The sequence below is a fragment of the Lycium barbarum genome, chromosome 8 (genome assembly GCF_019175385.1).
Source record: "Lycium barbarum isolate Lr01 chromosome 8, ASM1917538v2, whole genome shotgun sequence".
NCBI lineage: Eukaryota > Viridiplantae > Streptophyta > Magnoliopsida > Solanales > Solanaceae > Lycium > Lycium barbarum.
The window spans coordinates 117,347,202-117,361,484 of record NC_083344.1 but is presented as its reverse complement, the minus strand read 5'-3'; the positions used below and the strand labels follow the sequence as shown (position 1 = coordinate 117,361,484).

At 35.2% G+C, this 14,283-nt stretch overlaps 2 protein-coding genes across 3 annotated transcripts; both read left to right on the top strand.

Annotated features, from left to right (window-relative positions):
- Positions 1 to 983: 983 nt before the first annotated feature.
- Positions 984 to 3,765, top strand: LOC132606870 (large ribosomal subunit protein uL23-like). Its single transcript, XM_060320538.1, has 3 exons — positions 984 to 1,126; positions 2,598 to 2,961; positions 3,494 to 3,765. The coding sequence occupies exons 1-3, from the start codon at positions 1,111 to 1,113 to the stop codon at positions 3,576 to 3,578; spliced, it is 465 nt and encodes a 154-aa protein (XP_060176521.1). The 5' UTR covers positions 984 to 1,110; the 3' UTR covers positions 3,579 to 3,765.
- A 1,803-nt stretch (positions 3,766 to 5,568) lies between these two features.
- LOC132606868 (kinesin-like protein KIN-5B) lies at positions 5,569 to 13,711 on the top strand. Of its 2 annotated transcripts, none has more exons than XM_060320537.1 (24): positions 5,569 to 5,840; positions 6,612 to 6,788; positions 7,519 to 7,648; positions 7,753 to 7,908; positions 7,993 to 8,330; positions 8,404 to 8,542; positions 8,858 to 8,955; positions 9,035 to 9,191; positions 9,274 to 9,343; positions 9,455 to 9,531; positions 9,847 to 9,900; positions 10,002 to 10,082; positions 10,165 to 10,276; positions 10,380 to 10,466; positions 10,782 to 10,957; positions 11,047 to 11,208; positions 11,286 to 11,393; positions 11,537 to 11,695; positions 11,785 to 11,868; positions 11,943 to 12,148; positions 12,387 to 12,488; positions 12,567 to 12,676; positions 12,763 to 12,914; positions 13,313 to 13,711. In XM_060320537.1, the coding sequence occupies exons 2-24, from the start codon at positions 6,625 to 6,627 to the stop codon at positions 13,517 to 13,519; spliced, it is 3,129 nt and encodes a 1,042-aa protein (XP_060176520.1). In that variant the 5' UTR covers positions 5,569 to 5,840; positions 6,612 to 6,624; the 3' UTR covers positions 13,520 to 13,711. The 2 variants fall into 2 exon arrangements, with proteins under 2 accessions (XP_060176520.1, XP_060176519.1); XM_060320536.1 differs by having other exon boundaries at positions 5,570 to 5,840; positions 6,609 to 6,788.
- Positions 13,712 to 14,283: the final 572 nt, after the last annotated feature.

The window sequence follows — 14,283 nt, the reverse complement described above, 5'->3', positions numbered from 1 at the left end:
AACAATTCCGCAAACGGTGCCAGAATTCGTAGGACTAACAAGTGAAACCCATGGAACAATCCATGAAGTTCAAAAATTTGCCAGAGTTACAAAACCATTGAGGGATTAATGGGGTTCAAATCTTTATAAGTTCAAAACTAATAAACGATTTATGGGGTTCAAAAAATTGCTGGAGTTTCAGAACCAAGGAACGATTCACAGAGGTCAAACATTTATAAGTTCAAAACAAAGAAGTGATTCATGAAGTTCCAAAATTTGTTGAAGTTCTAAATTTAGTTAAGAATTCATGCGGTTCATACTTTTACAAGTTCAAAATCAAGGAGTATTCATGTGGTTTATACATTTGTAAATTCTTCCATGCTTTAAAGAGGGTATTTTCGTGGCATTCCATCTAATTTTTACACTAAATTCATCTTTAGGTCCAAAATTTACCGTAATTAGGCTTCCATAGTGGGTCATTTTGCACCTTTGGCCCTATTTTGTATCGGTCTTTACCTTTTTGTCCCTCATAACAAACTAACCGTATTGCAGAGCATAAGTTTATATTTTCACATCATAATATCCTACAAATTATGCCCCTCACCCTGAAAAAACTTGGCATAAATTCGATTCTGAAGCACAAAAATTAAAGACCAGCCCATTTGAAGGATAAAAATTAAAGGAAATTTGCACGATTGCACTTATTCAGGGGTGGTCTTTAATTTTTGGCCCTCCAATTACTATGAAATCCTGCCTTGCGAAATTATTATTTTTTTGACTGAGCCGGAGTTTGACCCTAAAACCTCAAAATATTTTCGGTCACTTTTTTATGCGAATGACAAAATTTAAAGACTAGCAATTTGAAGGGAAAAAATTAAAGACCAGTGTCTTTGAAGGAAAATCCGTAGAAAAAAAGAAAATTAAAGACCAGCCAATTTGAAGGCCAAACCGTGCAATTTCTTCTTTAATAGTGTTGAGTTCATATTGGGCCTCAAAGTAACGGGCCCAAATAACAAGTGACACTAAAGTCAGCTCCAATACAAATATGTCATCTTCATCACCAAAACCCTAAACCACAGAACTAGGCAACTTAAGCCACCGTGTTGGTTTTCTTTAGCACTGTCCTAACCTATGGCTCCAGCTAAAGGTATATTTTTTTGCTCTATTATTATCACTTCATATTAATTTTTCTGTTATTCTGATACTTGCGACCTATAACCATTATACTCTTCCACGAGCCTCGCGTTTTCATTGACAAACCTCTCCAAAAGTTCTGTAGCCTGGTTAAGCTTGGTTTGTAGAGCAGTTTCCTTTTGTGCTTCACGTAAAAGCAATAGGCTTGTGGAAAGAGTATAATGGTTATAGGTCGCAAGGTATATGAATCTGTTTGTGTTGTTAGAAATGTGACAAATACTGTTTAGAATTTGCCATTTTTCTAAGAGAAAAATTATCTATATGTCTACTTGGAGAAAATATTTACGTCACGTAGCCCATATTTTGAGTTTGTTACCCTGTTTAGCCCATATTTGTGTATAAACACCTTTTATACACTTATATACAAGGTTGATACATTATGTATAATATTGTATATTGGGCTATGTGTCGTAATATTTTATGTTGGGCTGTATATTTTTGAAAATTTCCCTTTTTCTAATGGCAGAAGATATCCAACTCATTGTTTTTTGTTCCAACTGTGATAGTGGTTATGAATTCATTGCTTACGTAGAGATAAGGGTGTGATTTAAAGATTTTGTAGTCCTAATTTGTCTTAAAAGGAAAAAAAATTGATATTGGAGTGAAAACAGATCCCAGAAGAGCATAATGGATAGTAATTTCTTATATGAATGATCCAAATTGGTTGACTTTAAGCATTGTTATCAAGCGCTGCTGGTAAGGTACATTATTTTGTGCTAACTTCAACATTAGCACATTAATTTACAACAAATAGATTTGCTTCAGTGGTGAAGTGTGTTCAAAATTCTTAAAGAGTTCTCGTGCTCGACCCTCCATTACTGCATTCTTTATTAACTGTCAATTTTTGTAATAAAAAAAGGTACATTATCTTATGGCTGGATTGAAGCTGGTTAAAAGTTCTCTTTCTGTTCTTTGTGGAGGGGTTTTTTTTTTGGGGGGGGGGGGTTGCAGTTGCTTGCTTGGGCTGGTATTATTGAGTTTTGGCTGCATTTTCTGAAACCAATAGATTGCCAGTAGCGATCGCTTTCCTTTTATTTCTTTTTGGGGAAAAATTTATTACCTAGGACTCATGAACTTTGAGAAACTTTATAAATTCGGAAGGTGATGGGGCATAGACAGAAGTGGTTTTTGGGAATAGAGGCTCACCTCACTGAGGTTTTGCTGTTTATTTCAATAGGATAGTTGTATATTTCATAATGTGAAGCTTTATTAGCCTTTAGAAGCATCATTGAATAGGTTATCAGAAGAGGTGGTCACAGTAGACTTTAGACTTTGAGATTCTTGGACATTCTCCTAGTTGCCATGAGGAAAAAACTTTTCTATGACTTGTTAGTTTGAAAATCGGATGTTGGATTTATTGTGTGCTGTTACTGTACTGGCATAGATCTCGCAACTTGATTCTGTTAATGTAATTCCATTTGCAGTGGATTTGGCCAAGAAGAAAGACCCCAAAGCCCAGGCTGTCAAGGCAGCCAAGGCTGTTAAGTCAGGATCAACGTTTAAGAAGAAGTCAAGTAAGATAAGGACAAAAGTTACTTTCCATCGACCTAAGACATTGAAGAAGGATAGGAATCCCAAGTACCCTCGCATTAGTGCACCTGGAAGGAACAGACTTGATCAGTATGCGGTTTTAAAATATCCTCTTACCACTGAGTCTGCAATGAAGAAGATTGAGGACAACAATACCCTTGTTTTCATTGTGGATATCAAAGCTGATAAAAAGAAGATAAAGGATGCAGTGAAGAAAATGTATGACATCCAGACAAAGAAAGTCAATACCTTGATCAGGTAATTTCCTGCATTTTTCTCCCTAATATATTTTTATGTTTGCTTGTTTAGCACTTGTTTTGTTTATTGATTTTTAATTTTTAAAGATCTTATATCTGTTTCTACATTGTTTTGCCTGATTATATAACTCCTGAAATATACCAAAATGTGGATCTAGCTGCATAAAAATGTAGCCTAGTTTTCGATTCAGCTGTATAATTGTTATTTACTAGTTAGTCCGTAGCAATCCAAATGGGGTAAAACTACCTGGCACGATCGACACGAGGGGTCAGTTAGCTGTGATCTATTACACCATAGGAATCACATTTGCATGCTAATAATTCCCTGTATTTTCGGTAGAATAGTGTGATGTTTTTTAGGCCATGGGCCAGTTAGACCATTTACTCGTTTTGCAGGTTAAGTCTCTCTTTCAAAAGCTGTATTTAGTTTGTGTAGGTTTAAGTTTGACTGTTACTGCTATCCTGTGTGTATACCTTTCATGTTTTCTTGTAACCATTGCCCCTCATTGCTAACTTCCTCCTTATTTGTTCAGGCCCGATGGAACAAAGAAGGCTTATGTGAGGTTGACGCCTGACTATGATGCTTTGGATGTGGCCAACAAAATTGGAATCATCTAATTGATTACCTAGTTTTGAATTTTTATGTCAACCATGTATCTTGGATATGAGTTCTTTGCAAACTTTTGACGGAAAGTGCCTTGGTTTATTTATTTTCAATATTGAGTTTCAGAAATGTGTTATGTTCCATATTGATTCAGACAAGCTTCTGTTTACATTTTCATTTTTAAGCCTTCTTAGTTCTCAAGCTTCTAGCTCCCAAGTGTGAAGTTGTTACGCATTAGATGTTTCACGAGTTTTCTTGATGGGGAGAACTAAGTTATATCGTTTCTGTTTTTGTTTTTGTTATTAACTACACCACCTCAATAGAGGAGAGTATACAAAAATGAAAATTTACTGCGTAGTATTGAGGTTTAATCAAAGTATTTACGAGTTTTGCGTTGCAGATTGCCCCATAACTTTATTTCAAGATAAAGTTTTAAGATCCTTCTGCGTCGCTTTAAACATTTGTGAAGCTGAGATATAACGTATCTTTTTATTTTTTATTTTTGGGGTGAATGATCCCTTAAAAAATAATTTTATTTTATAGGAGAAATGTTTGCTTTAATAAAGCTTAACTCTTTTAAAATATTTTAAGATTAAAATCTTCATTAAGTGTAAATAAATGAATTAGATTATATATTTCTCGTCTCAGTCTATAAGAGGATCAATCTGCATCAAGGCATTTGCATAATGTTCTTGAGAAGCTTCCTCATCTCGTGATTCCGTTCAAGGGAAATTTTTAGCCTTAAATCATGATACCACAGCATATGAGATTAATTAACTGCATTATTTGCGCCTTCTAAACTCGAAACGGCTAAAACATTATTTGTCCCTTTTAAACTCCTGCCTGTCACATATGTACATACTTTCAATCACAAAATAAGGCTTCTTCCATATACTATCTGATTCATAGTAGTTATAAATCTTGCTTGGTGTCACAATTTTTTTTCTTTTTTTAATAGAGTTGAATTTCTGCAGCTTTTCAACACACTGCATGTTAACGAGAAAGCGAGAAGAGAGACTATTTAGTGAAATTCCGATATCATATATTCTCATAGACAATTGAATTGCTGCTTTCCCTATCCCATGTTGAGTATATAAGACCATATAAAAAGGCTGATTTAGGTTTTAATTTTGAAAGCGGCCAGTGCACCATTGTTTTAACACTGATCATGAAGCCTAAGCGGAGGTATGTATTTGGTTGGTTCGATTTTTATTTTTTTTCAGTTACAGCTTGGACATATTTTGTTACATAGTTTCACCAAGTATTATATTATATTGTATTGTATTGTGCTATATTATTTTGATGAATACAAAGTTTGATGGATTGTATCGTTTTCCTTTGTTACATAATGACACACATCAGTAATTTGAAGGATAAACCTACAATATTTATAGAGAAAATAGGTTATAGGGTAGAGTTATTATAAAAGAAAAAGGTAGGTAAGGGATACAATAAGGTTATTAGATAATAATGAAATGCAAAATGAGAAGAAAACTAAAGGTAACGACTCAACTACACCAAATCAGTGTTACGTAAAATGATACTATTCGTTGTTACATAACAATGAATTTAACATACGATACAATCTAATTTAAGTAACAATCAAAACAAATATTCTATTAAAATAACATTATAATACAATACAATAGGTAACAACCATCCAATTTTACTAAGTTACGGCTTTGGGTTGGCAAAAGGTAATCCCACCCTTTTTATTAATAACTCAAATAAAAATAACATTTTCAAATCGTCACTTACTCCACATACGTCTCTCTTTCAAAAAAAAAATAAAAGAACTCTTAAGAAGCTGAAGAAATCCTTTAATTAGATCTACATATTCACTTAATTACGTAAAAATTAGAAATAAATACAAAATCAGAATCTAAAACATTTAGGAATTTAGAAAAAAAATAAAAAATCTGTTCATATTTTTCGTTTCTGTTCACCTTTAAATACTTCCTTTCTTTTATTATTTTTCCATTTACGAAAATATACTTTCCTTTCCAGCGATCCATAAAGGTAAAAGGAAAAAGAAAATCAGAGCGCCTGATTTTGAATTTTTCGAATATGGGCCCCACTTATACCATTTTATTCAAAAAGTAGTAGCCGTTAAAAAATACAATCTACATTTTCCAAAGTCCCATACCGAAATCAAATTCTAGTGTTATTCAAACAGAGCTTCAACAAACAAAGCAAAAACTCAAATAAACCCTTCGGTTTTCTTACTCAACTTTGCAAATCAAGTCTTTTTTTTTTTTTTTGTTCATATCAGCCTGGTAAGAAACCTTAATTTTTGCTTAAATGTTTGTAAGTTTTTGGTGCATGATTAATAGAGTGATCAATTCATATAAACAACAACAACATATCCAGTGTAGAGAATTCATTTAATTGACTCGACTTAATTTGGTATTGAGACGTAGTTATGAGTCCTTCTCTCTCCTTTTTTGCTAATTGAATAGAAAAGGTAATGACTCTGTTATCCCACTAGCCAAGTCAGGAAAAATTAGATTATATATAAATTAGATAAAATTTGAAGGGAAAAAAAAAAGGTGATTTCAAGATGGATGATTGAATTACTTTATGATTGATTATTTGGGTTGGATAAGTGATATATGTTTTTTTTATTTGATTTCTCAGCAGATTTGGGGGGGTTGAAATCGAACTAATTTAAGATGTATGATTGAATCAGTTTAAGATTGATATTTTGAATTGGATTAAAGATATGAGTTTTTTTTTTATTTGATTTTTCAGCAGATTTGGGGGGAAGCCATGATTTTTTGCTTAAATATTTGTAAAGTTTGGTTCACGTAGTTATTCATGATTGATTATTTGAATTAAATGCTCTTGAGACGAGGGTCTATCAGAAACAACCTCTCTACTTGTGGGACTACATTGGGTATGTTGTTGATTATTTGAATTAAATGCTCTTGAGACGAGGGTCTATCAGAAACAACCTCTCTACTTGCGGGACTACATTGGATATGTTGTTGATTATTTGAATTGGATAACTGATATGTGTTTTTTGATTTGATTTGGTTTCTCAGCAGATTCGCAGATAACATGTCGTTGACACCTGATGTAAATCGGAAAGTAGGTGTTGGAGTAGCACCTTCTCCCTTACCCTTTTTGACACCTAGACCGGAAAGGCGGAGGGGAATTGAGTACAGTTCCAATAGGATGGACAAAGATAAAGAGGTCAATGTCCAAGTTCTCCTTAGATGCAGGTTATTTCCCATGGATCTTCTTAGTTCTTCTACTCACTCTTTTTAGTGTGTGTGTATAATTAGTTGAATTATACTTGTACTGATTCTGTATCAATTTATGTCGTTTAAAAGGACGGCCTAGTGCATAAAGCATCATGTGTTAGCAGGTTCCAGTGCACATCTATTTATGTCATGTAACATTGTTAATTCATGACATAGGTCAATGTAATTTGCATCTGAAATATAGACAGGAATGAAGAAAGTTTAGATCTGCATTTCTGGTTCCCTTAGTTTTAATCTATCATAGTTTAGTTTTTGCTTCCCTTTGCAATAATGGCTGAGAAAATTGGGACTTCTGACAATTAAGTATTGGCTAAATGTTGGTGAATTATTCCTTATCTACAGGATCAAAATCATGAACTTTTACTTTCAAATTTTATTTCTGAAAGAAGTTTGAGCTCTGGTCAATAGTAGTATCAGTTATAGTACCTGAAATTTAACCAAGATGTAGCATTTCCTTGTCAACAAAACTGTGTCTAAACAGATCAAAGAAATAGTTTTACGACATATCTGAATGCTAGCCTGCTGTTTTGTTTTTTTTTTTTTTTTGAATAAAATTGAATGTGAAAAATACACCTCAACATGGACATCAATGGATTACGATTAAATGTATTGCTACGTATGGCTGATCACTGTTGTTACACATTAGCTTCAACTCTCATTTGACTAATCTTAGTTGTTGTTTTATTAGGCCGTTGAATGATGATGAGCAAAGGATAAATGTTCCAAAGGCCATAACATGTAATGAAAGTAAAAGAGAAGTTTCTGTTGTACAAAATGTAGCTAACAAGCAAGTAGACAAAGTCTTCACGTTTGACAAGGTACAGTTACTTGTTTTTAGAGTAGCTTTTTGGTTATTAAATGAATGTATGACATGTTACACATGTTAGAATTTCAATCGACTTACAATAATGCTATTTACCAGGTTTTTGGCCCAAAAGCACAGCAAAGATCAATATATGATCAAGCCATTTCACCCATTGTTAAGGAAGTTCTTGATGGATTTAACTGCACTGTATTTGCATACGGGCAGACTGGTACAGGCAAAACATATACAATGGAGGGAGGGATGAGGAATAAGGTATTAAGTGGTTCACTCTACACCGTAACATCTTTCACATCGATCTATATGGTCCTTAAAAGTTGTTCTTTCCTTATGTCATAGGCTGGTGAATTACCAGCTGAAGCAGGTATAATTCCAAGGGCAGTTCGCCAAATTTTTGATACGCTTGAAGCGCAACATGCAGACTATAGCATGAAAGTCACCTTTTGGGAACTATACAATGAGGAAATTATTGACTTGCTAGCTTCAGAAGAGCCCTCAAAATTTCCAGAAGAGAGACAAAGGAAGCCCATATCCCTCATGGAGGATGGAAAAGGCTGTGTTCTAGTGAGGGGCCTCGAGGAAGAAGCTGTGTACAGTGCAAATGACATTTATAACCTCCTGGAACGAGGAGCAGCCAGGAGGCGCACAGCAGACACTCTATTAAACAAGCGAAGCAGGTAGGACCTATTAGCATTCATTGATTTGAAAAGTAAATGCGAGCAACAAGTTAAAGATGCTCTTCTTCTGCAGCCGTTCTCACTCTGTATTTAGCATAACTATTCACGTCAAAGAAATGACTGTTGGAGATGAGGAGCTCATCAAGTGTGGCAAGCTCAATCTTGTTGATTTAGCAGGATCAGAAAATATTTCTCGATCAGGTGCCCGAGAGGTATGATATTGGCATCACAAATTTGTGCTTTAAATATTCCTTATCGTTGTTAACTCAAGTAGCAGTGCTGTTGGAATGCAAAATATCTAAGTAAAATATTTATATGTAATAAGCAGAACACACAGTAACTCTTAGAACACACAGTAACTCTTATCTCTTAGCTATTCAAATCTCTTAAACTGAATAAGAAATGAGTGCTGGGAAACACTTCGAAATAACTCTGTCGTTCTTCTGGGTGGTGGTAACAAGTTCCTGGACTGCATTAACCTATAAAGGAGAATCCAACTTACAACATATATATCTGCTTTAAATCAGGGTCGTGCAAGAGAAGCTGGGGAAATCAACAAGAGTTTGCTCACTCTTGGTCGTGTAATAACAGCTTTGGTGGAACACTCTATTCATGTACCTTACAGGTTTGTGTCAAAAAACACTTCTTTTAGTGTTCATTCACCCTTTTCTCCCTTTTATATCTTCTTATGTTGGATTACACAGGGATAGTAAGCTCACAAGACTCTTGCGAGATTCATTAGGAGGAAAAACAAAAACTTGTATCATTGCAACAGTCTCACCCTCTGCTCACTGTATTGAAGAAACTTTAAGCACGCTAGATTATGCACACCGTGCTAAAAACATCAAAAACAAACCGGAGGTTGCTATGATTCTCTTGCTTACAGTATGTTCCATTTAAAATCTTATATGTAATTTGAGCTGAATAAAGCTCTGCATTTCAGGCTAACCAGAGAATGTCCAAGGCAGTGCTGCTCAAAGATCTGTACTTGGAACTAGAACGGATGAAGCAAGGTGTGTTAGTGCACCTTTTTTTGTCGTTTTTTTAATTTATCTGTTCGCATCGTTTTTTCTGCTAGGGTACTTCTTCACCAATTTTGTCATTCGCCTTTATCATCAAACCAGATGTCCGAGCAGCAAGAGAAAAGAACGGAGTTTACGTTCCGCATGAAAGATTTTTGCAGGATGAAGCTGAAAAGAAGGTATATGTTCTCAGAATGTTCGTCTGTAAGTCTATCTGACCGCAGTATGATTTCCCCTCGTGTACGTCTTAGAAATATTCTTTTGAGTTGTTGAAGTTTAAACCAGATTAACCCCAAGAAGTAATTTGAACTTTAACCCGGTGATTAAGACTCTTAAAGTACTTTAAGTAATCTATTAGTTCTACACATACCTCAATATATTGGTTATAGGTTATTTGGAACAATATTGTGCATGACAGGACAATTCATTGTCAAGGACTTTCCTGGCCCTTTCTGATTTATTTAATTTTTAAATGTCATTGTTGTATCTTACAGGCAAAGGATGAGAAAATAGAGCAGCTGGAGATTGATCTAAACATTAGTCAAAAGGTAAATTTTGGCTCCCTTTCTTTTACTTTTTTATTTATGTTTTTAAGACCCTAAATCATTTGATGTATGCACTTACTGGATACTTCCCCTTCACTTAACAGCAAGTTGATCAATACCGTGAGCTTTATCTTAGTGAGCAAGAAGTAAAGTTGAACCTCAAAGCTGAACTCAAAGACTGCCAGGTAATTCTGAAGAAAAAGTTCATAAATCATGCATAGTGCTTATTTTTCTCTATATAATTCGTATTATCCAAATATTTCCCAGGCGAATCTAGAAAATAGTAAAAAGGCATTACACGAGCTCCAAGAGAATTACAGGATTGCTATTTCAACACTAACGGAAAAGGAGTTCATTATTTCAAAGCAAATACATTCAGGTATCTGAAGCTCTTACAAGTGAAATTTTTCGTCATATGACCACTTTCTTCGTATGACCGATATCTTCCATGATTATGTGATTATTCTGTAACTTGCAAGCAGAAAATTGCCTGATTGATTGTGCAAAGGACTTGCGGAGAAATTTGCAGAATGCATCAGAAGATATAACTTCACTTTTTGCAAGAATAGGTACTCTTGGGTTTTTGTTTGTTTACTGGTATATCTTGATGGCATTATATTTTGCATCTCTATTCTACTGATGATAAACTATCAACTCTTCAAGATTAAAAAAATTAGCAGCCTTTTGATTCTAAGGGTGTGACCCTTTTTATGTTTAAGGCTGTCCTAAAGAAGTACAATGGTCTCTCTATTTTTTGACTTTCGTATTATTAGCATCAATATTGGGACCTGCAAACTTTTTCTAATGTTTGGGAGTTAAATGAACTTGTCATTCTATTTCAATATAAGCAAGGCAAGCACTGTTCTAAAGATTCCATTACGCAGATCACAAAGACAAGCTTGAAGCAGATAATCAAAATCTGCTGCATACATTTGGTTCACGGCTTGATGATAGTTTAAGTGACCTGCACAAGGTTATTCATGGGTTGATATCTCAGCAACAGCTTCAACTAAGAGGCATGGAGGAGCATGTCAGTTCATTTCTTGCCAGCAAAAGTGATGTAAGAAATTAAATGCTGAGGTTTCTACTGACTTTTAGCCATACTAAGTTCATTGATTAACTCAATATCTCTTTAATACCACCAATCAGGTTACTAAGGTTATGGAATCAAAGATCAATAAAATGACTCAGACATACACTTCTGGCATGGCAAGCTTGAAGGAGCTGGTTGATGCGCTGCAGTCGGAAGCTTCTTCTGATTTGGACCAAATCAAGTCTAAAATATCATCTCAAGCTTCTGCAGTTGAGAAGGTAAGAAAAATCTGTGTGTTTCTGATGTCCGTGCTGATTTGGTTATTTTAAATTAAGCGAGAATCTTTTCAATGCAGTTCCTTACAGCTGCATCTTTGGAGGCCAAAGATTTTGTTTGTGATATTAAGAATTCTCTGGACGAACAAAGACAAGTACTAGATTTCTCTGCTAAACAACAAGAAGAGGTTAGTCAATTTTTGCCCTAGTATATTTTCACAAGAACATTTATTAGTGTAGTTTTATCTTCTACCGTCTCATCTGTTATACAGCCTTTTTATGTATTCTAGTTACTGAAACATATAACTGAACAAAATCATGGATGCCACAGGGACTTCGTCGAAGTCTTGTTTCAGCACAATTAATTTCCCAGGCGACAGTAAACTTCTTTGATGATCTCCATCAACGTGCTTCTGAAGTGATGAAACTTCTTGATAAGAGCAACATTAATAAAGCTGACCAACTACAAAAGTTTGAGAAGGAGTTCAAGGTTGGAAAGCAGAAGTGACTCAACTATGTTCAATCAATACCTAAGTGCCTGTCAGGAGTCTTAAATCTCTCTTTTTCTCTTTGTGGCAGGAAGAGGCGCTTAAAGAAGAAAATTTGGCTCTTGAGAAAATTGCTGCAATACTGGCAACTCTGACAACTAAGAAAGCAGCTATGGTGAGTCTGTTGCATCTCTTATCGTACATGACATCCAATAAAATATTTATCCATCGCGAAATACTTAATATCAGGTGTCAGAGGCGTCAAGAAACTTCCAGGATTCTAGTGTAAAAGAAAATAAGCAGCTGTTGCAAGAAATGTCAGGTGTTCAGCAGGTTTCAGCTAGTGCAAAGCAAAAATTGAATGGATACATTAATGAGGTGAAACAAAATTTCTTGAAAGACACGTTCACGTACACAGAGAGCAGAGTGACTTTGGAACTTTGCCTGCAAGAGTGGTAAGCTATCTGTTCTTTCTATAGCACAATTATTCGTTTTGAAGGAAGACAGGTGCCTTCACATTTGCAATAATGAAGTATTTGAATGTAGAAACAAGTTACTGTGAAGAAGTAATTGTCTGGAAATCCCCTTTATAAAGATGACAGGATAGTTAGCTGCGTTTGGTTGGACAGACTTAGTGCTCTCAGAACAAGTTTTTGAGTCTTCTACTCATTATTTATTTTGCTTCTCATTCAGCACAAACAAGGTGGATAACTTGAGCGAACAGTTGGGAGAAACTCAACTAGGAGTCCATCAAATTCTTACAAACAATCTTGCAGAGATAGAACGCACTTCACGGTAAGTTCTCACTTGCAACGTTTTTCAGCTTTCTGTTATTTGTTATTTGAATTCTAATTCTTTGTCTCCCCTTGACAGGGAATGCTCCACCAGAATTGGTGATGCATATGATGAATTTCTCTCTACTTCCACATCTGTGGATGGGAAGGTTGAAGCCCATAGTCGCGATTTGCTGACTTCTTTCAATGGTATCTAAATCTTCAGGATAAGATTATGACCCCTCTCCTCCCTCAAACTGAGATTCTTTACTAAACAAAGCTAGCATGTATTGCAGATTCTTTGATGTTGGACATGGAACACAAGAAAAGAATTGAGTCAATGAGTAACATCTGCCTGAATCAGCTGAGTTCTACGCAACAGAACCACGGTGAATGTATATCAGATATCCAATGTACAGCAGAACAATGCCTCCAAAAAGATTACTTGGTATATTAGCTTACTATGTATTATTTACTACTCTACTCTATTATATTTCACGGGGTACTTTCTAAGCTTCCTTTGATCCTAAATTTTACTCCACGTATGCAACGAATAGTCAAGGACCTAAACTAAACTTTGAGTGGTATGATTTAGAAGTAATATACCCTGTTGTAGGGAGCCTTGGCGTAACTGGTAAAGTTGTTGCCATGTGACCAGGAGGTCACGGGTTCGAGCCGTGGAAACAGCCTCTTGCAGAAATGCAAGGTAAGGCTGCGTACAATAGACCCTTGTGGTCCGGCCCTTCCCCGGACCCGCGCATAGCGGGAGCTTAGTGCACCGGGCTGCCCTTTTATACCCTGTTGTAGCATTCTAGTTTATTTATTGACGCAATAATTTGTAAACAGGTTGACATGTGCGCTGATAAGACACCTATGAAGCGACTTATACAAATTCCAAGCCTTTCATCCATAGAAGATATGAGAACAGTGATATCTAAAGTTATTTTGGAGAATGAACAGAAGTGGAGTGGTGCAGAGGGCAAGAATCATTGGCAATTACAGCAATGTGCAGGAGCGTCTCCAAATAGAACTCCATTTGCTGATGTCAATTGATTGACATTTTTAGATTATATAATTGCCACCTCGAATCATTCTTATGTGCACTCATCTCCTGATGAGTGGTGAATAGATATTTTCCCGAACTATACTGCTCGATGGTAACAATTTACCCGCCCTGGGTGTAGTATGTTGTAAATTGTGGTGCTGTTGTTGCACCTCTTCTTTTACTAGAATGTTTGTTAATTATCTGGTTCTGCACTATTATGCTTTTTTTTTTTACACCTATTGCATGAAAGACTACTACTAACCGCTAAGTTATCTTTTTCTAGAGGCCTCTACCCAATGTTAGGTGCAATTGCGCATAATAGATTGATATGAATATCATGAGTTGTCCATAATAAAATAAATTATTGTTCATACCTTCTTCTCGGTTTATTCTTCCATCATGAGTGTCTTCTACAAAGAATGTGGTAAGAAATCCATAATGGAGTCTAATCACAACTATCAAATTGATTATCTTCACGCATAGCGATATTATATATCTTAGTAGAAAAGATTGAAAATCATCATAAACCTCCTCATTTCTTTTGATTTTTGAACTCCAACTGATCGTTTGCCTCAACATTTTAATATTGGGAGAAAAGAGGCGTTCGTTAACGGTTAAGCAATTAAAAAAAAAAAATCAAAACAAAAAGATGAAAAGAGTAAGGCCTTGTCTTTTTTCTTATCGGATTGTCTAAATTTAAATTTTCAAAAAAGAACAACATCTAAAGCAAAAAGATGAAAAATGTAAGACCTTATATTCTCATATTGTTTCT